This window comes from Cyprinus carpio, chromosome B6 (genome assembly GCF_018340385.1).
Source record: "Cyprinus carpio isolate SPL01 chromosome B6, ASM1834038v1, whole genome shotgun sequence".
In the NCBI taxonomy this organism is placed as follows: domain Eukaryota; kingdom Metazoa; phylum Chordata; class Actinopteri; order Cypriniformes; family Cyprinidae; genus Cyprinus; species Cyprinus carpio.
The window spans coordinates 19692880-19720789 of NC_056602.1; the positions used below are offsets into that span (position 1 = coordinate 19692880).

Sequence of the window (27910 nt, forward strand, 5' to 3'; positions counted from 1 at the left end):
GTTTTTTTTTTTTTAGTATCTTAAGTATCTTTTAAAAGTTTTTAAAGTATCTTATGCTCACTAATGCCAGATTTATTTAATTAAAAACACGGTAAAAACAATAATATTGTGATATATTATTGTCATTTTTTTGAATAAACTGTTTTGAATTTCAATATATTTTAAATTATAATTACTTTGATGGAAAAGTAGAATTATCAGCAGCCATTTCCCCAGTCACATGTATGTGTGTGTGTGTGTGTGTGTGTGTGTGTGTGTGTATATATATATATATATATATAACACTATATATATATATATATATATATATATATATATATATATATTTATATATATATATATATATATATATATATATATATATATATTTAGTCTATATATTCAAGATTCTTTATCTCCCTATACCCTATAGATTATTATTTATTCTAATCTATATATTAATGTTCTTCAAAAAGAACAGCATTTTGAAGTATAACTCTTTTGTAACATTCTAAATAATTTTACTGTCATTTTTTTGTCAATGAATGCATCCTTTCTGAATAAACATTAATTTCTTAGGGGAAAAAACAATTATACATGTATATATTTTATATTTAATATGTTTAAATATGTTTTGAGTTTATATTTATTTAATTAATGTTATGTGTATATGATTATATATTATATAAGGATTTATTTATTGTCTAAAATTCAATTATGCCTAAGGCATTTACAAACTTTTCAAGTCAGATATACCACAATAATCAATGCGAGATACAAATGAATAAATGTAACAAACTTGACAGTACACATTATGGTTTCTTTTTTTTTCTCCTCTTATACCCTCACACACTTTCTGTGACATACCAGTGCAGCTGTAGCTCTCAGTGGCTTGCAGAGTGAAATAGATTTTTCTCCCTCCATTATCCACCATTTTAATCCCATTTTCATCTCTCCCCTGTCACACAAAGAGAGCTGGCATAGCAGGAGCTCATGGAGTTCTCCTCTGAGCAGGCATGCCATCAGGGTTATGATTAGAATGTCAGAGCGGCTGCGAGCCGGCCTGCTGTTCAGTGGTGGACTAGCACACACTGGATCTAAAGCCTGAATTCTCTCCAACCTGCCATAAGGTGAGTCCTCTAAAAAAGGCAACCAAAAAAATATCTAAGAGCACCCCCACCTCACACATTTAGCTCGATCCTAAGAAAATGGGGGTGCTCAGATGTGCTCTTCTTTTCAAATGTGATTTTCAATCACAGTCCAGGGATGCTGAGGCCTGCAAATCTGCCACCTTGAAAAGGCCGAGGGAAATGGATGGAGATCTGTTTGAAAGGACTGTTCACAGAGCACATGGAGAACTGCTCCATCAAAAGGTGGCACTGCCAAGACCCAGGACAAGGCTCTTGGAGTTAATCCCTAATTAGCTGAATCGGCAACAAAACAAAAGCGAGCCAACAATTATTAGTTTAGAGAGTTTGTGGGAATGCAAAGCAAAGTCCAGAGGGAATCATTATACATTGACTTTGGAGCCAATGAGTCACACATAGTTCAACAGTTAAGAAATGGCAAGACCAAAGATAATTAACCCAAACAAACTATTAATTTTAGAATGAGACAAGGGGGCAGGCACAGGAATGATGAATGAATGAACCACGATCATTAAGAGACTTGCAGCTGTCTGGCTTAAAGAGTGAGTTTCCTTTCTTGGTGGCTTTATAACCAGTTGCTAGCTAACAACAAAAATTCCATCTAGGGTATGTATTTATTTAAGGTGCCATGTTTGGCACTTCTAGCTCTGTTTTAAATAGTTAAAGATGTGGAAGATGCTTTAATGCAGATTTTGAGGTCAGTGTTCTGTGTAAAGCAAGTCAGACTTTTTGTGTCATGAAAGAGAAGACGCAGGATTAGTCTCTGACATTAGCGTATATACTTAAGCAAGACATTTAACCCCCATTTGCTTTAGCTTTTGTGTTAAAATAATGGCTAACCATGTGCTCAAATTCTTCTGGTTGGCTGTGTTTATGTTAAGAATAAATATATATTAATGAAATGAAGTAAAGACAATGTCTAATAGAAAAATGTCAACACAAAATGACTGATTTGCTCAGCTTCATTACATTTACAGTCATGGGCAAAAATATGGGCACCCTTGGTAAATATGATCAAAGGAGGCTGTGAAAATTTATCTGCGTTGTTAATCCTTTTGATCTTTTACTTGAAAAATTCACAAAAATCTAGCCTTTCATTCGATAATAAGAATTTAAAATGGGGGGAAATATCATTATGAAATAAATGTTTTCCTCTAATACACATTGACCACAATTAACGGCACCCTTTTACTGAATTCTTTTTTAAACCTCCATTTGCCAGTTTAACAGATCTAAATTTTCTACTATAATGCCTGATGAGGTTAGAGAACACCTGACAAGAGATCAGAGACCATACCTTCATCCAGAATCACTTCAGACCCTTTAGATTCCCAGCTCCTTGTTGGTGCTTCTCCTCTTCAGTTCACCACACTCATTTTCTTTAAGGTGCAGGTCAGGGAACTGGAATGGCCATAGCAGAAGCTTGATTTTGTGCCCAGTGACCCATTTTTGTGTTGTTTTTGAGGTTTGTGTTTGGATTATTGTACGGTTGGATGATCCAAACATGGTCCATTATAAGATTTCTAACAGTCAGTCACTTTTTGATTTTTTATCTGTTGGTATTTGATAGAATCAAAGATGTCATGTATCGAAACAAGATGTCCAGGACCTCCAGCAGAAATATAGGCCCACAACATCAAAAATACAGCAGTATATTTCATTGTACACATGGGGTACTTTTTATCCCTGTTTTCACCAAACCCATCTTGAGTTTTTGCTGCTAAAAAGCTCATTTTTTAGTTTCATCTGACCATAGAAGCCAGTCCCATTTGAAGTTCCAGTCGTGTCTGATAAATGAATATTCTGGAGTTTTCTGACCCCGAGACTCAACTGTTTTCTGCAATTCTCCAGCTGTGGTCCTTGGAGAGTCTTTAGCCACTCAAACTGACCTCCTCACTGTGCATTAGGACGATATAGACACACATCCTCTTCCAGGCAGTTTTGTAACATTTTCTGTTGATTGGAAATTCTTAATTATTGCCCTGATGGTGGAAATGGAAATTATCACTGCTCTAGCTCTTTTCTTAAAGCCACTTCACTAATTTTTGAAGCTCAGTTATCTTTTGCTGCACATCAGAAATATATTATTTGTTTTTTCTCATTGTGATGGATGATTAACGGCATTTGGGCTTTGTTTTCCCTCCTATTTATATTTCTGTGAAACAGGAAGCCTTGGATGTATAATTTCATGTTCATAATCACCCTGGAGTGCTCAAAATTGTTAATATGAATGGGAATATACTTCAGAGATATTTTATTCATAAGAATTTGTAGGGGTGCCAATAATTGTGTCTAACGTGTATTTGAGAAAAAACATTTTATTTCATAATGATATTTCCCCCCATTTTAAATTCTTATTATCCAATGAAAGGTTAGATTTTTGTGAATTTTTCAAATAAAAGATCAAAAAGGATTAACAATGCAGATTAATTTTCACAGCCTCCTTTGATCATATTTACCAAGGGTGCCCATATTTTTGCCCATGACTGTATATGGTCTGCAAAAAACAAAAGCAACTAATCCAAAATCTTATCACATTTATCCAACACTTCAAGTCAGTCACCTTTATTTTTATAGTACTCAAATCAGATTCACAGTGTTAAACAGGAAAGTAGCCGAATCGATGCAAACTTCAAAAACAAGGCAAATCCAAAATTTTGCTATGTAAAACATTGTAAAAATTTACAATGAATGAAATAAAATACGCTGTGTTTTCCGTCAACAGGCAACCCGGGGTGCCGAAATACAAACCTGATTCCAAAAAAGTTGGGACACTGTATAAATTGTGAGTAAAAAAGCAATGGAATAATTTACAAATCTCATAAACTTATATTTTATTCACAATATAATATAGATAACATATCAAATGTTGAAAGTGAGACATTTTGAAATGTCATGACAAATATTGTCTCATTTTGGATTTCATGAGAGCTACACATTCCAAAAAAGTTGGGACAGGTAGCAATAAGAGGCCGGAAAAGTTAAATGTATATATAAGGAACAGCTGGAGGACCAATTTGCAATTTATTAGGTCAACTGGCAACATGATTGGGTATAAAAAGAGCCTCTCAGAGTGGCAGTGTCTCTCAGAAGTCAAGATGGGCAGAGGATCACCAATTCCCCCAATGCTGCGTTGAAAAATAGTGGAGCAATATCAGAAAGGAGTTTGCAAAAAAATTGCAAAGAGTTTGAAGTTATCATCATCTACAGTGCATAATATCATCCAAAGATTCAGAGAATCTGGAACAATCTCTGTGCGTAAGGGTCAAGGCCGGAAAAAAATACTGGATGCCCGTGATCTTCGGGCCCTTAGACGGCACTGCATCACATACAGGAATGCTACTGTAATGGAAATCACAACATGGGCTCAGGAATACTTCCAGAAAACATTGTCGGTGAACACAATACACCGTACCATTCGCCGTTGCCAGCTAAAACTCTATAGGTCAAAAAAGAAGCCATATCTGAACATGATCCAGAAACGCAGGCATTTTCTCTGGGCCAAGGCTCATTTAAAATGGACTGTGGCAAAGTGGAAAACTGTTCTGTGGTCAGACGAATCAAAATTTGAAGTTCTTTTTGGAAAACTGGGACACCATGTCACCCGGACTAAAGAGGACAAGGACAACCTAAGTTGTTATCAGCGCTCAGTTCAGAAGCCTGCATCTCTGATGGTATGGGGTTGCCTGAGTGCGTGTGGCATGGGCAGCTTACACATCTGGAAAGGCACCATATATGCTGAAAGATATATCCAAGTTCTAGAACAACATATGCTCCCATCCAGACGTCATGTCTTTCAGAGAAGAACTTGCATTTTCCAACATGACAATACCAGACCACATACTACATCAATTACAACATCATGGCTGCATAGAAGAAGGATCCGGGTACTGAAATGGCCAGCCTGCAGTCCAGATCTTTCACCAATAGAAAACATTTGGTGCATCATAAAGAGGAAGATGCAACAAAGAAGACCTAAGACAGTTGAGCAACTAGAAGCCTGTACAAGAATGGGATAACATTCCTATTCCTAAACTTGAGCAACTTGTCTCCTCAGTCCCCAGACATTTGCAGACTGTTATAAAAAGAAGAGAGGATGCCACACAGTGGTAAACATGGCCTTGTCCCAAATTTTTTCAGATGTGTTGATGCCATGAAATTTAAAATCAACTTATTTTTCCCTTAAAAGTATACATTTTCTCAGTTTAAACATTTGATATGTCATCTGTGTTGTATTCTGAATAAAATATTGAAACTTCCACATCATTGCATTCTGATTCTGCAGTGGGCAGGTTTCACAAACGAAAACAAAGACCGGCATTCCGGCCCAGAATGCACATTTTCAAAGGAGAATAACTGACTGTAGCATTGTTTTTCAGATAAACAAGTATGTTAACTTAGGATGTTTCTTAAATATCTGTAAACATATTATGGTATTTCTATGCTTTAGTAGAGTAAAAAACTTACATACAGCACCTTTAATATTTCTTTATTGCATTAAAGAAATATAAAGTTTAATATTTTTATTCAGTAATATTTAAATGTATATGTGTTTCAAGAATGTGTTAAAAATCCTGTCAAAGCAGTTATCAGACCACTTGTCATTTCAGTGCCTAGTGTTTAAAAACTCAAGGGCCCTCAACTCTTATGGTTCTGAACACAAAGCTTGGAATGTGCCCTCACCGAAGGAGAGTACGTGGAAAGACTTTGCCCATATCTGTCACATTATGGAATGGGGTAAACACACTTGTCTGCCGCTGGTGGGAAAGCTATGCCTAGCTTGGCGTGGGGCAGGAGGGGGTGTGTGGGGGCTCTTTGAGTTTTTGTATGGGAATGTGTGGTTACTCAGTGAAACTGCTTTGAATGTGAAAGAGCACCCACCTCAGAGAGACAGCCCAGGCGGCCGGCCCATGAAAGACGGGTTGGCAGCTGCACGGCACGAAACCAATGTGACTGTGAAGGAGCAGCACGGGGAGCATGCAGTATGTGGCAGAACCCTCCTGGCACCTCACGCCAGCTCAACTTTCCACGCCGCTCACTCTCCACCCTGGGACCTCCACCAACAACCCCTCCAGACTCTGGCCCGCACCTTCAGTAATCCCACAGGAAAAAGAGGGCTATGCAGGTGGTCCCCTCTGACAGCCCTGACTCTACGCGTCCTTGCCTGCCATTGCTCTTTTCGTGTACAGCTGAAGCAGAGCAATGGGATGGTTAGATGACAGATAAAACACTTTTTCAGAGAAGCGGCTGGGGGAAACATGATGCTCTACACCACAGGGATTTCTTCTGCTCTTCAAGCTCCATTAGTACCTGATGCAAAGCCTTTTCTAATTTTGCTGGTTCTTTTGTCTCTTGTAGATCTTGTCTGAGTGGGTGAAAGGTTTTAGATGTTGAGGTTAAATAGGCATTATTCTCTTGCTGCTCTCCTAAAAGCCTAATAAGGGTTCTTCCTTTCTGTGAAGGTCCCTCTGGTAGTGCTCTTGAGAGAATTTCAGAGCCATTGAGCCATCTCAAGAGTTCACACATGATTATTTATGATCATGTGTCTCTGGAGATTTTGAAAAAGACTCTTTTTGTGTTTGTTAAATGCTGAGCAAGAAGAATGTTGTTCATATTAAATGGAAATGGGGAATATTGCACCCAATCATAACCAAACCAAGTAATTTATTTATAAATGTAAAATACATAATTACCATTTATATCAATTACTTAATATTAACAATTATAATTTCTGTATCCCAATTTACATAGTCAAGGCCTTAAAGTCATGATGTAACAGGGGTTGTTAGTTGACTCTGTGTGCCTACTTTTATAGCACAGGAGAGATTTGTGGGGGAGGGAAAAGAGACAGTAAGCCTGCATCCAATCTTTTTTAAAACTTCCTTTGTAAGAGAGAAACGGCACACTACACGTGATGAAAGGAGCTCATTCTCCCAGTGTGAGATCCACATGGATTCTTCAGGCTCACTTAAGCAGAACCATACACACACATCCCACTGTCCGTCCAACATGATCAAATTCACAAAACTTCCAGTTTATCTCACACCTGAAGCATCTGCTCCGAACATCTCACATCTTATCCTAAGGTACTCTGGGGGAGGGGGGGGTTGCACACATTCATGTACATGTAAAAAAAAAACCTGGTAATATATGTTGTAAAGGTTTTTTTTTTTTTTTTTTTTTTTTAAATTAAGAGCTCTATCAAAGATAGACGAAATCTCAGTTTTTGTCTAAGGATTGTTTTAGTAATTTATTGGTCACTTTCTGGCTTCAAAAGGGATGCAGAAGTAGTTTATACAGTTTGTACAAATTTTTTCAAGTCTTCTGAAAACACATAATAGCTTTGTGTGGCAAATGTAGACCAAAATTAAATTCATTATTCACTGATAATCTTCCCTTCCAGTGAGCTAATAACTATTGCAACCAGAACATTGAGTATGTGAACTGAGAATGATTTGAATGAATCAAAGCTTTTCAGTGAAATAGTGCACACAGTTTGTGTGGACCACTTTTATGTGGATTTTTTTTATTCACTTTCAGCTGAAAAGAGTGACCAGATATTCTGCAAAACTTCATCTTTTGTGCTCTTAGAAAGAAACAACATGAGTGTTGTTGGAGAATAAATTATGACAGAATTTGAATTGTGAGAACTATTCCTTACAGTGGAGGCCTGCAGTTGTTGTAAGGATATTTCTGTCAGTTTTTCCCAGGATATAAGGAATTGAAATATTTTGGGGTTTTCTAAGGAACAAGGCAGCAAATAACCCCTTGGGCCCTATCAGTGAAATCTATACCACAGAATGATTTCACATTCTCTGTCTGTGTTTTCAGTGACCACCTGTTCAGCTTTCTGCTGAGGACTGATCTGTGTCCGACCCTATTGTAGCACTCCAATATTCTTTACATCTATTACTCGCCAAGAAACTAAAGCCTTTTCCAGATACCCCCCATCATTTTATGGAGCTTTACTATCATCTCACCATGGTTACATGTCTTTCTTCACCATTTAACCAGACAAGCGGTGCAGAGGAAAAAGTCTTGTTAGATTTCTATATGTCTGCCCGGCTATCTCGTATAGCACGACATGCTGTCAAAGAGAATTCTGGGAACTACAGGAGTTTGCTGCTGCCACTACAAAAGGTTTAGATTTACAAGGAATTTTTTTTTTTTTTTTTAGAGGTGAGACTGCAAAAAGGACTGTAACATTGATACGTTTATAGAAGGGGGCTTCAGTTTTAAAAGTCTGGTTTGAAAGAAAGTTCTTACAAGCATGTAGATTCCACCAAATGTCTATAAATGAAAGCAAGAAGGGTCTTTATTGTAAAGCACATCTACATTTTTACTGCAGACTGCACTGATATGCAAGACTTAGGGCATACAGAGCCCAGGAATGCCCATATAGTAAATGTGGTGTGTTTATATAGGTGTTTGCATACGAAACCCCAACAGACTGTAAAATAAAGTCTCTAATAGGATGCAGAAGGCCTCTAAAAATACACAGATGTTCCATGTGCAGCATCACTTCTTTTAGCACTAAATGAATGTATAGGCACTGATTGGATATGGCCACAATGTCTAAGTGGTGAAATACAGGCAGTGATGTAGAAACAATAGCATCTTAATCAAATTGGCCCTCCTTTCAGTGGGCATCATGCAGTCTTTAGAGTTACACAGAGATGGTAATACAATCTGACTATTATTAATATTCTCCTAGGCCTCATACATAGAAAGCTCACCTTAATTATGCAAATAAAGGCAGATTTTGACCTAAAAGGGAACGCAAACTGAATACCTCCAATGCCTTCTTGAGACAAGCCACTGCTCAAAGGAGGATTATAAAAACATTAGTCACAGAATCCACATTTCAATGACGCCACATATTTCAAGTCACTGCTGATTACTCTGACACCATTTGTAGAGGGTTCTGGCTTTCAGGGGTAAAGGGAAGCTGCATTGAGACACATGGGAACAGGATACTCGGTCTCCCTCCTCCTGCACTTTAGTGAACTGTTTCAATAATGGATATTTTTAGACTGATTAATGTGTTTTGATCTATGGATGCCCCATAACAAGTTCCATTTTCACTGGTTAAAGGGATAGTTTATGTCATTATTAACTCACTCTCATGTCATTCCAAACAAAAAAATTACATTTGACTTGTATTGTATGGGCAAAAAACACATTTATCAGAATATAAGACATCTTAAAACATTAAGCATTTTTTTAAATAAGTTTATTTATTTATTTATCTATTTTTATGATTTTTTTTTTTTTTGTCTTTTTTTTTCAGTCAGTCTAATGTGTTACATCAGCAGGTTGCTAAAGTTTAAAGTTTAAAAATAGTTTAAAAATTATATGAAATATCAATAAAGTAATTAAATGCTCTCTGTAGTAATTTTCAAGGAATGTAGTTTGAAATACATCACCAAACATTTTTACTTTTTTCTAATCCATATTACAGCAATGCCACTTTTCTTCACTTGACCAAGATGAAATTCAGTCCCACTCCAGGGTTTCCACCGTTACTTGTGCACCACTGAAACAAGACCACATTTCAATGAAGGCCAGGTGAGTCAGATTGAACTGAGAATTAACATTTTGCACAAAGAATATACTGTAATATTGTTGAACCAGAAGTGTGGGGGGACAGCGGATGTCATATGTTTGAACAGGTTTGCTTCAAGTTAGTTTTCCCAATGTAATAAGAACCATGTTCACTTTTAGATTTGCAGTATGGCTTTGAAGCCACCAGGGGGCATAAGTAGATTCTGATACAGGACTCAGTTACCTTTTGAACAAGCTTGACTGCCCTACAACTAACTTTTGTAAGAAAGAAAGAATACAAACATAAGTAACCCTCTTAAAAAATGTCATGACACACGTGACGCAACCTTAGCATGCCCACCCCTACCCGTCTCATTATGTCTGATGCAAAAGAGCATCGGCAGAACAGCAGCCTGTGGGTGTCAGATCAGAGTACCTTCCCAGAGTGATCGCTGGCAAGAATAAAAGCTCTGTGGTGGATCTGAAAGAATGTAGAATGTAAATAAACACAAAGACAGTACAGCACTTTAATGGCTTGTCACACTAGTGCACTATCGCACTGCCCAGCGATGTAGCAGTCCCGCCACTGGTTTTATACAAGAAAGGGGATTAGCCAGTGGCCCACGGAAGCATCACTGCGGCTTAAATCATTTTGCGTGGACGTTGTGAGAGGCGGTGAGATAATGCCATTTCACATCCCTGTGTTTCAGAAGCTCATTGAACCTTTAGCGTGATTTGAGCCTCTCTATCTGGTACCGCAAAGTCCAGAATAATGACAATGGGAACGAAATGTCACCTATGAGTGAGATTTCAGAATACAAGCACCTCCTAATCTTAAGGAAAGAATGTAGACTGAAGCATACAATAATTTGACTAGGATTAAAACAGTGTGTGTTCTGTAAGATTGTAGTACACAAGTTGAAAAATGAACTAAGCTTTAAAAAATTCCCTAGAGCTGATATTGGACAAGTTATTTGAACAGCCACAGAGTTGTTTTTATGTGTCTTGTCTCATGCATATGTCTGTATGTGTGTCTGTGTGTGTAAATATACATCCTAGGAGATTCCCAAAGGACCCGACGGACATCACTCAAGCCTATCACAGGAAAAACGTGTCCTCACACCTGCTTGAATCCTTTTTATATTTTGACGTTCATATCTGTCTCTCCTTGACCAAAAAACCTTGCCGCTTTAGATTAAAACGAAAAGTGCCGGTAAAGTGTCAGTATTCACACAAATACAAAACACCAGAGACATTAGACATCCAGAAAGGAAATGTATTGATTTTATTGTAGTTGATTTACAGGAAAAGAACTACGAAAGCAACCAGAAAGTGCAGGAGAGCTACTGCAACTGTAAATTCAATATTATGTAACTGGTTTATCCATTATTAATTAGAAGATTTAAAATAAAATGGTGTATACAAGAGTAACAAACTGGATTCACAGACTGTGTTTTATAACCTTATTATATGCACTTTATGTCTTTACATATTTGTCTTTGCTATTGAGAAGCTTTTAGTTGAGAGGTAGCTTAAAGATATAAGTATATTGCTTAAAATATATATACACTGTCATTTAATAGTTTGGGGTCAGTAAGTTGGTTTGTCTGTTTATTTGTTTATTTATATTTTTATTTTATTTTAAGGGACATTAATACTTTTATTAATGAAGGACATTGTTTAAAAAAAAAAAACCACAATATTAAGCAGCACAACTGTTTCCAACATATAGTAATAATAAATGTTTTAAACACCAAATCAGCATATTAGAATGATTTATGAAGGACTCAGTGAAAATTCAGATTTGCTATCACAGGAATAAATTCCATTGTGAAATATTTACAATAAAATACTGTAAAATTATAATAGAATTTTAAATTGTAATAATTTTCACTATATTACTTTATTTACTATTACTGCAGCATTGTTGAGACTTTTTTCCAAAAACGGTAAAAAATCTTAGCAACCCCAAAGCGTATTTTGGATATTGAATATATTCTCATTAGCTTGTTATACATAATAACAAACCCTTTTTTGCCGTACAGGCAAAATAAATATATTTCTTTATTCTTTTGTAAGAATTTCCGTGCATCTATATAGTGTTTATGTATTTGTTTTCCTTTAACTTTAAATACTGCAGAGCTTTTACCATCTCCTTCATCTCCTGTGCCAAAAGTGTCACTTTGATTACTCATTGGTCATTCACATTAATCCTTATTTGCTCATGTCAGAATGAAAGCCCTTGACCATTGCTGCTCCTGTCTGAGAACTTGAAAAAGTTGTTTAGAGGCTCTCAATCTCAAATCAAGTTACGCTTTAAGCAGACACTTTTTTGGCACAGTGATCATCACAAGTTAATATATTTAAGGGTAAATCGAAGTGAATATTATAATAATATAATAATGCATTTGTTGATCTGCATTTGCAACTCAGGTTCTGCTTCCCTCTGAATGATATCCCCTGTACAGATAAAAACACTTAGCGCATGTATAACCTTATGTAACTCTATATTTAGGGAACATGTTCTTCTTGTCGTGGCTTTCATCATTCCATCATCCTTCCCGTCCCCTGCCCTCGTCCTCACGTAGGCCACCCCTCTGCCATCTAACTACCCACATACTGCCCCAATCATCTCCACTCTACCCCCCTCAGATGGGCCCTGTGCGTCAGCGCTTGCTGGCAGGCAGGCAGGCGGTGGGGTGTTTGGGCAAGCAGCGGGAGAGTTGATGCGTGTGTCAGAGAGACGCTCTCCCACATTCCCCCGGCGGCTGGCAGTGCGCCGGCAGTGGGAAGGGGGTTCGCCTCTTTCTCACGACCTCTCAGGTTCCTCAGCTCATCTGGGAGCTATTCATTTCCTGCCAGAAAACAGCCTTTCCCCTGCAACTGCAGGAGAGGGCGAGAGAGGGGAAAGGAGTGCGAATGGGAGAAAGAGGGCTGCATAGCGAGTCCAGAGCTTGGCACAGCAATACCTGTGCTTAAATCATAAATCCCAGGCTTGTCAGGGCTACAATCAAAGACAAGGCGATAATGATGACGAGTTAAGAGAGAAAAAGAAGGCGAGAGAGATAGAAAGAGAAAAAGAAGGAGAGAGAGGGAGAGATCTTGCCATATGGTAACACTTAAGAGCCAAGGAGGAAGCAGAGAGGGGGCTTTCATTTAGTCCTTTTTATTTTTCTCCCTTTTTCCCCCTTCTTTCTCTTCTTTTGCCTCTTGCATTTGCACAGAGTGTGGGAAAAGTTAATTGACATGCATGCTGGCTAACCCTCCGGTCATGTTGTGACATGTGCACGGGCGCCCCGGCACAGTGGCCAGCGCGCCAGTAACCTGAGCCTCTCGTAAAGCTGTCCTCCAGAGGCAGGAAGGGGGAAGTAGTCTGAAAGGGGTCGGGCAGTTTTTTTTGGGTTGCACCGCTCGCCTCTGGATCTGTAACCTTGGTATAAACAGGAAATGGATGCGTGGCTCGCCACAACATTGTAAATCTGTCGAGGTGGTGGTGCGCTCAAAGTTTAGGTGGGCAAAAGCAGGGTGACCGTTTCAAGATGAGCGTGTCATCACAGACTTTCCTCTAACATGTGGTTTCAATCTCCATACTCTCTGCACCACAAAAGGTGTGATGGAAATTCAAAATGATTTCACTTATCCACACTTTGTGCCTCATAGCTGGTAATTGCAAACACCTGCAATGCCCCCTTCAAAGAATGGCCACACTGAAATAGCTATAGGCAACAAACACCTGGAAAACACAGGGATGCATGAAGAAGGAAACGTTTCATCATGTCAAGTGTTTTCCTGTTTTAAACAAAGAAAGCTGTGTGAGTTGTGTGTAAATATTTATTTTACGCACACAGATTAAAAATGCCTAAGCATATTTAATAAGTAGCCCATTTTTTTAACTTAATACTTTATAATAATCATAAATTATTGAGTGTAGTATTTTTATATAAATAAAATGCCAAACTGACATTATGCAAGTAATATGGATAATTATTACCAAACAAGTGTCCTAAACTTCTTTAAACTGACCAGTGTTGACCAGTCCATTCGGTGGCTCTGCAGGTGTAGTTCATATTTGAATTACTAGATGGCGCTAAATGGTCGTGTAATAAAAATCGTTTGCAGTCGTTCTGTCTGCTGCTGAACTTTGCATTCAGCTTCATCCTCTTTCAATCTTCATGCTGGCTATCACACACAACTTATAAACAGGATTCAGTAGTAGGCTAATGTTTAAAAACTGTCGTGATAAAATCCCTATAATGTCTTTTAAAGCGAAATAAAGGGCTTTAATTCAACCTTCTTCCAACAGGCTGCTGTTCGTCCTGTCATCGGAAGGGTTCCTAATACGTAATTATAATTGTAAAAAAAAAAATTGTAAATGAATCGCTTTTTATGAGAATATTCATTTAATTAGTTCTAGCTTTATTTAAAAAAAAAAAAAAAAAAAAAAAAGCTCTTAAGCGGTAAGAGAAAAATAAATAAAAAATAACTTGTTAAAAAATAATTATATAAATTTTGAATTATAATTTGACACCACTTACATCCTTACAAAGTCTAACTTTATGGAAAGACCTTGGTTTCACTATAAATCAATCTAGAAGTTTTTAGCCTATGACAAAGCTAGTCAGCGGAGAAATGAAAACGAGGCTACAAGTGACAGATGTTACATTTTGATAAGTGGATTGTAATGATTTTTGACTTTGCAGTCTTTCCACGCAAACCTAGTCACAGAAAAATACACATTATGTAATTTTGGGCAACCCATTGAACGCGATGTCCATCCATATATACTGGAGACAGTGTATGTGTTCTGGCTGCGTAATTTTACACAAGTTTTCCTGAGTTTGTGATATTCGGTGATTAAGAGAAACACTTAGCTTCTTTGAAGCCTGCAGCATATTTAGTCTAAATCTGCATGTGATATGGACCGAGATGTTGCTTGTTTAAAGGTATACAAATATTTAAAATGTTCACAAACTGTGAAAACATAGAATAAAACTAAACACGGAGACAAAACGTTTCATTTTTAATATGCCATTTATTTATCTTCCAAAAAGAAGAAACTTGAAAGCGCATTCAACATATCTTTGGCATCACAACGTGGAAAAGATACCGCAAATATAAAAAATGCATTGAACGGAATTCAACAATACAAAACTTATTTCAATATGAACTTCTCTCACTTTTGATCTATACAAATATAGTGCATCATCTCATAAAACACATTTTCATACAAAAAGAGCAAAAAAGTAACGCTGAACAAAGAAAACAAGTGTCATTTGTCTTTTAAGAGTCTTTAAGAGTTTCTTTTCTTAATCTGACGTTTTTTTTTTTTTTCCTTTACCAAGGCCGCCAAACGGAATCTGACGTGACGGACGGTGCTCCCGGAGACACGGCCACCGGCACCGGTGTGCTGGAATTGTTGGCATACACTGGAATAACGGGACCGTTTGGAGCAAAGGCAGCGTTAGGAATCAAAAAGGCGAACTGTCCGTCCGTTGCCGGCACAAGCTGGAAGCCTCCGTATACTTTTGTTGCGTCAGAAGTCAAGTTGGAGGAAGATCCGCTTTTGCAGGGGACTCCGCTAAGAGGCACAACGTTGGCTTGCTGATTGGCGCTGGGGATCTGAACCATTGGCTGACTGAAGGATGGATGAGGAGGCCCGGCAGGTATCTGGTGCTGTGTTGGATAATTCATGGCGTTGATCTGTGTCATGCAGCTGGCTAAGTGACCCAGCAGCCGGGTCCTGACCTCGGTGTTAACCCCTTCACAGGTGGACAGGAACCGGGTCACCTCGTTCATGCATTCACTGAATCCAGCTCTGTATTTCCCAAGAACTGTGGGATCCGTGTTCAGGGCAGCTGTTGGGAGAATGAGGTAAGACCATCGGTCAGATCATTCGCTGTAGATGAACATTAATATGTTCTGAGTCATTTCTAAAACTGCGTTCAATCTAGTTGAATTCAGTAGAGGAAAAGTTCTCATAAAGCTACTTATTGTCTGATTGTTCATTGGACTGGCGACTTACCGGTCATTTGTACCCGCTGCATATTTCTAAGATGTTTCACTGTCATCTCCAGGATGTCCGCTTTCTCAAGTTTAGAATGCCTGGAGCTCTGTGTGAAAATAGGGATTGATTTAGATATAGGCGACTATGTGATGAGATTCATCAGTATTCAATCCAGATGTAATTGTAAGAATCACTCAGACATCCAGTAGGCTACTTACATCTTTTTTCAGAGCATCCAAGATTAGCGTTTTCAGCTGACCCAAGCTTTCGTTGATTCTCGCTCTTCTTCTTTTCTCCATAATAGGTTTCGAAGACTAAAATGCAAAAGAAAAAAATAAATAAGTCAAAACTACTTCGGGAACTATTTCTCAATGCATCTTATAGCGCATATGCGCGCTGTTCGAAAATAAATGTGCTACAGGTCAGAATCAATACAAACCTTTCTGTGCTCAGAAGCCGTTTTGGGTTTATCAGGTGTAGTGTTCATGCTCGCCGGAGTCGCGGCAACCGGAGAAGATGAGTTTTTTTCCATGATATCGGCAGGCATCTTCTCTGGGAAGTATCCTTTGAGATTTGTTTAAAAAGAAATCCTCCTGTATCTTCTACTAGAGTGAACGCTGTAGGCAGATACAGTTCCAGATATGAATGGATATCCGCACGAAGTGTCCCGAGTTCAACTGGTGCGGCAATGATGTCACAGTCTCTGATTTCACCGTTTGCCAGCGGTCGTAGCAACTGCCTGCCTCAGCGTCGTGTTGGTCTTATTTATATCTCCGACTGCACGCGAAAGGGCTCGTGTGAAACTTCCCAAAACTTTCTTTCCCACAGTAACTTTCTACCAATCAGCGTGAGGGACACGCGGCCCGAGGGGAGGATGGCTCGTGGTCGGCGCCCCTCCATTGGTTGTTTAGCGTTTGAGCGGGTGGCCAATGGCGCGCGGCCGGGTTTAGGGCACAACCGGGACTGCCTTCAATCATTCAGTTTACATATTAACACTTAAGAGTCAGTCTCCGCAAAGAAACAGCAAACTTTGTAATTATTCAACGCACATATAGATCCACTGAAACTAAGGAAACTAAAAATATAAATACGCCCTGTTCATTATAGAAAGTTTAAGACGTGAAAAACTGTTGCAATATTAATGTCAAAAAGGTAAAATGAAATGCATGTGAATTTTCCTTTTTACTACAACCGAAGTAAACCGCCTGTTGTGAAGACCGGAATGTGTTACAATGTAACATTTTAGTGGTCTTAGTTTTAGAAATCTGAAAGACAAAAAAAAAAACGGAGAGAATGTTTTACTTCCTCTATCAAGTTACACTGTAGAAAATCAGTTCGACTTCTCGTTATTATTGTTCTCGTTCAATTTAAAGTGGTTAAAATATTTGCATAATTATCACTGCAGCCTAAAGTTTTGATTTAACTTTAAAAGGCAATTAAATCTAGGCTTTCAATGTTGGTGTTTTAAACATTTTACTTTGTAGTTCATTTGACAAGGCAGCAGTGTAGCTATGTCTTTAAGCGCGTCGCTGCTGTTGGCATTTTGACATCTGTCGGCTCACGAGCGCTATTGTGAATGTGGAGCACGTGCCAGGATGTTTTATTACCTCGGTGGTTGAGGTTTGGCTGGCGGGCTAGGGGTGGCGGTGGTGGTTTACATTAGAGGGAAGGTAAATAGCAGCTGCTGTTCTAAAAGCCTGGGAAAACCACGCCCACTGAGAGCTCGATCGGGCTTATCGGAATGCGAGCCAGTGTGAAGATATTTCAGACCGAAAGCGCACTGCACGGATAGCGTCCTTGACTCTCTCTGACAGAAGCGGCTCTAATTTAGGTCATGATTTTATGATCCTAGGATGAGTTCGCAAACAAACGCCACAAAACACTGAATTCATTCGTGCTTTTCTGTCTGTACTTCGTCGCGTCTCTATGTATGCAATGAAAACGCAAATAACAAAGTCCAAGCACATTTTGCGCTTGGCGGAAATATAGACTGCCGAACGTACAGTTTCAACACATTGCATGAGTTGCCATCTATCATAAACTAACAGACTTGTCAGTTAGTGGTCTATCATAATCCACTAGGAGTAAAGACTGTGCTTGGAGTGTGTGGTGTGGGTTGGCAGCCTTCTGATATGCACATTTACAGGGGTGAGAGTCTCCAGCTGCTGCAGACCCCGCGACACGTGGCGCGCAAGCGGCGGGGAAGGCGCTGCTCCTGCCGGCTTTGCGCGCGTCTGCGGGACAGAGCGCCGGGGGTTCGCCTGCAGTTCGTGCGTGTGATATATCATAGTGGCATGTTGCTGAACAGTCTGCATAGTTATGTGTGTTTCTAATAACATCTACTCAGTTTCTGCTATAAAATTCTTACTGATGTTGATATTAGTTAATTACTATGGTAATAAATAAATAATACACATATAATTGCAAAAAATGAACATTGTATTGCACATTTCATGTGTTTTTTGTAGGAGAGACAGCTGTTGGAGTTCAATCAGTTTAACCAATTAATGTTAATGACTGTTCAATTTGGAAACTGAAAGAGAATATACTCTTGTTTTTTGTTATATGCATTTCATCTGCATGTTAAAGAATAACTGCTAGAAATATCATGGCTGACCAGGCATGTCTTCTATTCTAGTAGCTGTTATGAATTAAAATGTTTCCTATTTGCATATACTTTTTAATTTAAATGCTTATGAAATGGGGGAGGTGATGAAGGGGTGGCATAACAATCATTTTGAACAAGTAAATTAGTGTTACAACCCACTCCAAAAGTGGGGGTAGATTGGAATGGACAGCACTCGTTGTGCTTCACACATATTTACACAGTTTAGGGTTAAGTAGTAGATTTCTAAACGTCAGTTTGAAGCAGGTAAATATGGGAATATTATATCGAAGTTTGAGACACAAAACACTGAGTTGCAGACCAAATGTGTTACAATAAATCAAGAAAATAATTTTTCCAGCTCTACACATTTTTAATAAATAATAACTACTCAAAGTACTCAATGTTGCATTTGTTTACACTGCGAAACAGAGTCATCGCTCTTTCTCACACTTGTAAAGGACTCGCAAAACAAATGTATTGATGTCAAGTAGACAAAGACGGGTAGATTCAGAAACCTTTAGTCTCCGCATGAGTAACTTTCTCATGCTCGTGTTGCACGAGGGATCTAGAGGCTGCATTGAATTACGGGCAGGTTGTGTTGTCCCTCCCTTTACCCCCCTGAGCACCTGGACACTGTCAGTCCTGTATGGGGTTTTCTGTAGTGTTACCTTTTGTGCGATCATGTCATTATTGTGTCTATATGAAAAAATAGGCTCATTGTTACAGTGTGTATGAATCACTAACATACTGAATTGCAGCAATGAAGAAAAGCATACATCTCTGCAATAAGGTTAATTATGGCTGTGTAAAAAGTCCATATTATTTTGTATCACTCTGTTTTATTGGCCCTTTTATTGACATAAGTATAGTAAAAAGCAATACTTTCATGTCTTAGCAAAGTCTTTGTCACTGCTTCTCTCTCTTTATCTCTCTATCTCTCTGTCTTGCTCACTCACGTACACACACACTCACACACTTCCCTCTTCAGCCCCTTTCCACCCCTCTCTTCTCTCTCTGTCAGAATCATATCTTTATCAAGGTCTCTCAACCATGGCTGTCCACACACAGCAATAATGTAATCAGGACTAAAGTACGTGAGAAAGTGGGAGATAGCATGCTCCCAAACAAGCTGAGCTGCAATCACAGAGCCTGTGTAAAGTTAATGTGTAAGCCACTGATGAATGCCAGCTGCCAAAGGAAAGTTGCTGTTGACGGCTCATAGGGATCTCTTGAAGGGGTCGGGCAGCCAGCAGTGAGGGTGTCAGGGTGTCAGCCTCATTCAAGGAGCTGTCAGTCACATTTGACGGCTTACTGAAATGCAGAATATGGCATTGGAAGATATCCATATGTGTAAACAAACTGAATTTTATACTGGTGTCTTTATCTGTGGAAAATTATTCTTAGATCAGCTAAACAATGCTAAAAAAAAAAATAATAAAAAAAAACATTAAAATGTACAGTAGTTGTTTAGTTTATAGAATTCTGAAGTTCTGAGAAATCACAACATTCAGTCTCATGCACTGCGGCATGAATTGGCTGCATTTGACCATTTGCCAGTTTTTCTTAGCATAGTTGTTGGTTGTTTGTTGTCATGTTTAGTAACCTGTAGTTTTGTGTATGCAATGTTCTCAGTAGTTGAAGCCAACAAGCACTTTGGCCTCTATGTATCTTCTAAAAGAAAATTTGAAAATTACAGATATAATGTTGTACAATTTAAACGTAACTGAAGGGAAATCTTTTTAGGATGCTACAGCTGAAAAAAAAAAAAAATCTGTGAATGTGATAATTTTGTCATTATTTACTCACTCGATTGTCATTCTAAACCTATAGACCAGATGCCATATTGAATTGACACGGATGAAAATGAGGCTATGGGAGATTGACTTACAATCTTTACAATGGCACACACTTTATAAAGGTCCTAGATCACGTAATTTTCACAACTAACAACTTCCAAAACAGTTTTATGGAGTTTTTGTCTACTGACAGTTTTTTTCCGGAAAGACATTTTGTCAGCTAAACAATCAGTATGTTTTTAAATAACAGTACAATCCATTGAATCAATTGTACTTATATGCCTCACAACCTTGTTTGTCAAATATGAAATATGGTGCTTCACTGTCTAAGGTCTCTATCACTTTCTTTGTTCTACGGAACACAAAAGAAGGTATTTTGAAGATTGTTTTTGCCCATGAAAAGGACATTAGTCCTCATTGACTTTCCTTGTATAAATACAAAATCACTGAAACATTTTTCAAAATATCTTCTTTTGTGTTCCACAGAAGAAATAAAGTAATACAGGTTTGGAACAACAAGATGACATAAGTACTATTCCTTTAAGTTGGTAATTTTTACAGTGATGACCGACTTAAAGCCATGACGATGTGACATTTTACGTTCAGTATTATTACCAAGTAAATGAATTCAACCAAAAAAGCCATGAAAACAGTTGTCTCCATTGTTTAAGTACTAGTTTTTTGCACAGTGCATTTGTATAGTCACTTGTGTATTTCTGTGTATTCTGTTTATCGAGAATGATTAATATAGCCTGTAACCAAGATATAAGAAGACAACCACTTGCTAAAGTAAAAAATGTGAGAGGGTGCCGAAGTTTCTTCCAGCACCAAGACCCTTCAAGTACAGAGAGACAGGGAGAAAGGAAGCGAAATAAGAGGTGGGAGAGATGAGAGAGGGGAGTGAGAGTTGCTTTGGAGACCCTCCAGCGGTCTTCCCACGGAGCAGACGCAGCAGCCAGAGCGAATGCTGGAACATAGGCGCCACATACTCACACACAGCAGCAAGGCTCTGAACAGCACAGCCTCCAGGGCCTGAGGGGATCCGAGGCAGGGGCGTGATAAAGCGTCGATTCATTTCACAGCGTTCTTCACGCACATGCATACGCACACATGCACACACCTACATGTAAATTCCCAGAGACCAAAACACACCTTCACGCACACACAGATCACTCGGGGTCACCACCAGCCTCGCAGACATTAGCGCTCTGTTGTACTTAGCCGGGGCTGGGGAGCTTTTCAAACAGATGCCTAGCGCAGTGGTGATTCAAGCCTTTCCGGGCTCGCTTCGGCTCCTGCTGCTGCTTCTTCTGTGGCAGGGGAGAAGCGTGTGCCTTAGGGGGGATCTTTAGTAAAGTTTAGCCAAGTTCTCTCTCCCATGGAGCGGTGTACCAGGGGCTGTGTGGAGGAGGCAGTAGAGACTGGGTCATGGGTCACTACGTGAGCTTGAGTATCTGGCTGCCAGGCTCAACTGGTTTGGGTGGTGAGTGAATTAACAAGCCTCGGGGCGCTATTGCTAATGACAAGCCTTCCAATAAAGACAATACACCTCCCAGCTCAAATAAACGCATGGAGCTCTTGATTGTACATTAACACATCATGTAACATTCGGTGTGCATGTCGTTTAACTTAATTTAGTCTTTCAATTGAGACTTTCTCAGACTGCAAACATTGAAAACATTCTTTTCAAGTTTAAGATAGCTGATAACCGATAGCTGTCTTTCACTATTGATGGTATCTACCGAACCCTGAAGATAAAGATATATTCTACACACAATGGCCAAGCAATGGGTTTTTGTTTGCGAAAAGGATCTTGATCTTGCTGCATTTGAATTAAAGGTGAATAAACTGTACTGTTTCCTCTTCAGGGAGTCCTATTGTTTACAGTAGATAAACTGTTGAAAGCAAAGGCCCAATTTAGTTGTCTTGCATAATTATCTTTAACAGGCAGTGAGAGAGTGTAAATAAACAGCAGGAATCATTGAACTTACCTTTACCTTCACCTCTCAATTTGCATATTCTCAGTTGTGTCTTGCTGCTTTATTAGTTTTGTAATGATTTGTTCACTTTTCTATTTTCTATTCCTATATTGTCAATATTTTGACAAATGTTCATTTGATATCAGTTTCCAGTTCTAAATGTGAAAATTAAAAAAAAAAAAAAAATGAGGACCTTGCGTAAGTGACATGATTGCAAGTTACAATTAAATTCTTCCAAATGAGTAAAACTCAATACTCACAATTTTCATTACTTATCCAAAAATTTGCCATGTGAGAAAATGTGGTAATACTTTAGTATAGGGACCAATTCTCACCATTTCTAGTTGCTTCGTTATTAGCAATACTCTTATTAACATATTGTCTGATTATTAGTTCTTATAAGCACATTTTCTGCATGACCATATTCTACATCCCTAATCCTACCCAATACCTAAAGTTAAAAACTACCTTATTAACTATTAATAAGCAGCAAGTTAGGAGTTTATTGAGGCAAAAGTCTTAGTTAATGGTTTGTTAATAGCAGGAATTTGGACCTTAAAATAAAGTGTGACCAAAAACGTCAATAAAAATGAAATGTTTCAAGTGGATGCCAGTACACTGAGGAAAGTCGTGTGTGACTGAAACATTTGACTTTTGAAATGCACTGAACACTTCATTTTGCAATTTAAGTAATAAAAGGAGATTGCTGCTAGTATCTCAACATGTAAACCTTTAGGAGTAAATTAATTCAATTTGACACTTTTAGAAGAATATAACTGTGGCTATGGCTTTAAAAAGACCCCAAAATGCACATTAACTAAAAACTGATTTTTGAAGTTATTGTTCATTGTCTTTGTCTGCACAGTGTACCACCAATGTCATTTGGCTTTTTCTTTAAGAACAAAAGTACTGAATGCAATTTTAGTGTCCTGCATTGATTAAATCTTCATAAATTAGTTATTCCCATATCTGACTTCTACTTGGCCTTCTTATATCGGAGCAGATGTTGAAAATGTGTAAGGGTCACGATTGCACCTCCACCTCAAGCAAGGCCAGGTCCCTAGATAACAGCCCCCTGGTTCATGAGCTTTGCTCCAGCAGAAGATTATAGTTTTGTTCCCCCCTCCCCCCATTCCCTCCACCTCCATCCAGCCCAGCCACCTCCCCTCACTCCACCACCTTTCCCGTGGGAGTTTGCAAAGCCAGGATAACCTTGAGACCTCCGCTGGGTCGCTGCCAGGAACATTAAAGAGCTCTTACCCCCTCCAAGCATGCCCACCCAGTGCACTTCTACCCTATTTCTAACATTTCTACGCTTTTTGTCTAATTTTACCTTCTTTTTTTTTTTTTGGACTCATTTTTTTAAACTTCTCTTTTTGTAACCTGACTGTGAAACATCTCTCTCTTTCACTCCCTCAACCGCAAACACACACTCTCACACAAAATGCTGCCTCTCTTGCTCTCTTTCTCTCTCTATCAAGTCTTGGACAAAAAAGGGGGTAAAAAAGCACCATTCACATGATCTCCTGTGCAGTGCTCTATTATCTGTAGATTGTCGAGCTGCCAATTTCAATTTCGCCGCCCTATTATCAAGCCTTGAAATAAACGCCTCATTTGAAAAGTAGAAATCAAACTGTCTCTACAGGAGGGATGACTGACATTGATTGCAAACTAACTATTTGGTGCCAGGCTGCACTTTGTGTGGCTTTTGTCTCTCTCTGCTTTTTTCCCCCAGCTTCACGGCTGTCATATTCCTTTAGTACTGGAGAAGGTCAAGTGCCACTGTCTGAAAGATCTGAGGAACTGGAATCGACTCAGCGTCTCTTTCTCAGCCCCATTCTTGTCACCGCAGGTTTACATATTTTCATTTCTTTTAAGATTTTCCATTTCTTTTTAAGGTCCCAAAGCATTTTTATTAAATATACTTCAAAAGTTAGTGGAAGACTGAGACATATTTAAAATGAGAATATTTTTTATATCATGCTGTTGCCAATTCAGAAATTTCAAAATATCTAAAAGTTCTTCTCAGTTAAAAAAATAAATAAAAATCCCTGATGTGTTTTCAAATAAATAAATAAATATTGAATATTTCAATTCAACAACAAAAGTCTTTATTTGTGAAAAAAAAAAAATAGTTCTTGATTAAGTTATTTTCAATAAATCAGTTAAACTTGACAATACCATCTGAATGATTCATTCGAATCACCTGAATCAAAACCATTTTTACATCCTTATCTATTTAACAATTACAAAAAATGTAAAATAGTACAATTATAGTATAATCAGGTGCTTAAAATGATTTAACTTTGATCCATGTTGATGCACTGCTATAAACACAAAGTCTTTCAAAACATCTCATTGCTCTCTCTCTATCCAGTAGCCACTCACCGGTTCCCATGACATCATGTGCCGCCTTTGAGTTCCTGGCCTGTTGCTCATTGTAGCCTAGGCTATTCATTGCGTCTCACACAGAAACACTCGCACACACATGACCTCATCGCTGGCACATTCTCCCCAGGTTTCACCTTGCACCTCCCAATCACATTCCCTTTTCCCTCTGGCCGTATTAACACTGAATCTGGCCTCTTAGTCTTACTCCACATATTCAGGGTCCATTGTCTCCCCCTGGACAAAGTGGCTAACTTAGCCCCGCCGAAGCATCAACTTTCACCCTCAGAACTTACAGTCCCATTGATGGTACTAGACTGATGCCTGGGAGCTTATAATTGGTTTCAATTGTAGTTTCACCCATAAGAGGGTTTAAGCCTAAAACGATTTGACTTGCAAGCATACAGATTATCATTAGTTACTATGCTCTATTCATTCTGACCAGAAATGTACAATTTAGGTCCCAAAACAAATTATTGGTATCAGTTTTATATAAAATAAAAGGCATGTTTGTTAATGGGTTAGATTTCTTTCTCCATCACTGGCCTGTTTTTAGTTTATGTTGCAAAATCTATGTCACGAATGGAATGCATCCCTTAAGGTGAGATAGCTGTCACTCTAAACCTTTTTGTTGTGCTTTTTGTTAAAACAAGCACACTACCGGTTTTCCATGCATCACATTCCCCGTCTCTCCCTTCTTCTTTGTATAAATATAATTGTTTGTTGTACTGATTTTGCCTCCCCTTGCATTAAATTTTTGCCTTTTTTGTTTATGCTTCACCTGTAGAACGCTAATGTATGGATGCCTGTTTCCACCACAAAATTAAAAAATAATTTTAATAATATCTTACAAATCAGACTTTTTAAAATCTATACGAAATAAGCTCAGAATTCTGACTTTTTGTCTCTCAATTCTGAGATATATGCAATTTCTCACAATTTTTACGTTTTGTTTATTTGTTTTTTGTTTTTCATTACGGAATAATAATAAAAATGTTAATTGTGACATAACTCACAATTCACACTTATTTTATAATACAATATATAATTTTTTCTCTGAATTCTGAGTTAAAATCTCACAATTGTTTAGTTCTGTGTAAATACATTTTTTGTTTTTACTTTTTTTTTTCTCAGAATTGCAAGGTTACATTTTTACTTCATATCTTGCATACATTACATTTACATACAGAGCACAGAGCTCTCAGCTGTCTGTCATTTGCCATTACTGGAAAAGGAAATATATAAAAATTCATCTAAGGTTTATAAGGTCAGCACGAGGTCAGAGGTTCAGTATGCTGTTAGTAGTAACCTCTGCCTTCTCATCCCACGTCCTAAAGCAAAATATAAGTAGATTAAAGCGCATCTCTGACAGATCAGTCTGGGTAACAACATCTGTCAAATTGGGTTCTTCTGTAGATAAGGAGGTGTTCTCTATCTCAAAGACCATCACAAATCCCCCTTCCAGTCATACATAGAACACACCCCCTTTCCCTACAGCTTGCTATTGGTCAGATTCCCCTCTTCCTCATGCTGGGTGAATTATTTATTTTTGGGAAACAAGAAGTTGTGCTCCACATGATGTTCAGTGTCCTGAGTCTATTTCATGCATTGCAGGAAGCAAAGAGCCAACTGGACATTTAATTACTCAGTCGCTTATTAAAAAGTCGGCATTGCAGGAGCTTTGCATAAATTATAGAGAAAAGTAAATGTGCAACTGAAGTTATTTTTTCCCACAGATTGGCCAATTATACCCTTTAGGAAAAAGGGTAATCCTGGTCCGATCCAGCCTGACTGTCTCTGGCCAGATTGTGAAGGATCTCTTCATTCTTCCTTCCCTGCATCCATTGCTCCCTTTTCTATCCTTCCTTCATTTTACTCCTCAGCAAACCCCCTTTTTCCCTCTCTCCTCCTAAGTAACTTTAATTGTCCTGGGAAAGTCATGGTTGGCTCCCAGGGCACAAAGCTCTGGTTTCTAATGAATGTTCCAGTGAGGGGATTATGATCAGCCATGGGCAGCCGTGATGTAAGAAGTTGTGACAGAAAGGGCATGATTCTCCTTTCTGATTTGAGTGAAAAGGTAATAGATAAAAATTGAGGGGTTTTATTTATTTATTTATTTATTTATTTATTTATTTATTTATTTATTTATTTATCACTTTTATATATTCCCTGGGAATCAAACCTTGGCATTGCTAGCAGGCATGTTCTTTTTTCTTGCTTGCTTGCTTTCTTGCTTCCTCCCTTTCTTCCTAATATATCAGTTATATATTTTTGAAAGAAATGAATACTTATATTCAGCAAGGGCACATTAAATTGATCAAAAGCTGTAGTGAAAGTGTTTATAAAATGCTATACTAAAGATTTCGATTTCAAATAAATACTGCTTTTTTAACTTTCTATTCATCGTAGAATTCTGGAAATAAAAAGAATAAACAAAAAACTGTGTCACAGTTTCCACAAAAATATTAAGCAGCACAACTCTGTTCAGTATTGATAATAATAAGAAATGTTTTAAGCACCAAATCAAAGGTCTGTGTGACACTGAAGACTGGAGTAATGGCTGAAAAAATCTGCTTTGCCATTACAGTAATAAATTGCATTTTAAAATTAAATTATACAAATTAAATGTATTATTATAAAATTTTAATTAAATTGTAATTATATTTCATAATATTAAAGTTTTTACTCTTTTTTGATCAAATAAATGCACCCTCAGTGAGCAAAGAGACTTCTTTCAATAAACATTCACTTCTTTCAAACTAACTTGACATTCGCTTTTACATAATTGAGGAAGCATGTTTGGCAACTGATCCTGATTAGTCGTGCAAAGTGAAATGCTTAAAGTCTTTTACAGAGTGTTTCTATTTACATCACATTGTCAGCTCTTTCAAAACATAAAATTCATGCAGCGTGTCAGTGTTTGCTGTCTGTGTATTTACAGTGTTTGTGTGCATGTGTGCACGAGTGTTCAATATGCCTTCAAGGGTTACTGAAAGGATCAGATGAGGCCTGAGTTCAGGTTGGCTCATGTCTGGGAGAGAGTAGGAGACTAGAAACAAATGAAAAGTAAGCATAGAGAGTGAGCAGAAGAATGGTGCGTAGAAGGAAAAGAGTGTTCTTCAGCAGCAAGTCAGATCAGAGCAGAGATCAGCCATGAGCAAAAGCTCCATTCCATGGTGCTCTCTGCATCCTGTTCTGTGCTGGGCTTCAGACAGCCTGCAGGGCCCCCCACGCAGACAAGCAGGAGCTTGTGTGTAAGAGAGGGAGGGAGAAATGAGGGGCACAGCCGAGCATCATGCAACAATGTGTGTGGGTAGTACTATAAGCATGTGTGTGTGGGGAGGAGGGGTGGGGGGGTGATATGGTTAAATTGACTTCAAGTTTAAGTGCCTGTAACATCTGTGATGTTTGTACAGGCATGTTTTTCCTTTTTTTCACTTGTTAGTTCGTTAATTTGTTTCTAT

At 38.3% G+C, this 27910-nt stretch overlaps 1 protein-coding gene across 1 annotated transcript; it reads right to left on the reverse strand.

Annotated features, from left to right (window-relative positions):
* Positions 1-14683: 14683 nt before the first annotated feature.
* On the reverse strand, positions 14684-16442 carry LOC109067370 (transcription factor HES-1-like). The gene is made up of 4 exons (XM_042726091.1): positions 16115-16442; positions 15894-15989; positions 15694-15781; positions 14684-15526 (listed from the first exon to the last, which is right to left on the reverse strand). The coding sequence occupies exons 1-4, from the start codon at positions 16220-16222 to the stop codon at positions 15006-15008; spliced, it is 813 nt and encodes a 270-aa protein (XP_042582025.1). The 5' UTR covers positions 16223-16442; the 3' UTR covers positions 14684-15005.
* Positions 16443-27910: the final 11468 nt, after the last annotated feature.

Bases quoted from the DNA above. Each gene is read 5' to 3' on its own strand.
- LOC109067370 (XM_042726091.1), bottom strand. From the start codon at position 16,222: ATGCCTGCCGATATCATGGAAAAAAACTCATCTTCTCCGGTTGCCGCG. The intron at 15,990-16,114 runs GTTTGTATTGAT...TTTGCATTTTAG, and splicing joins CGGCTTCTGAGCACAGAAAG to TCTTCGAAACCTATTATGGA. The intron at 15,527-15,693 runs GTAAGTCGCCAG...TTCTCCCAACAG, and splicing joins GCAGCGGGTACAAATGACCG to CTGCCCTGAACACGGATCCC.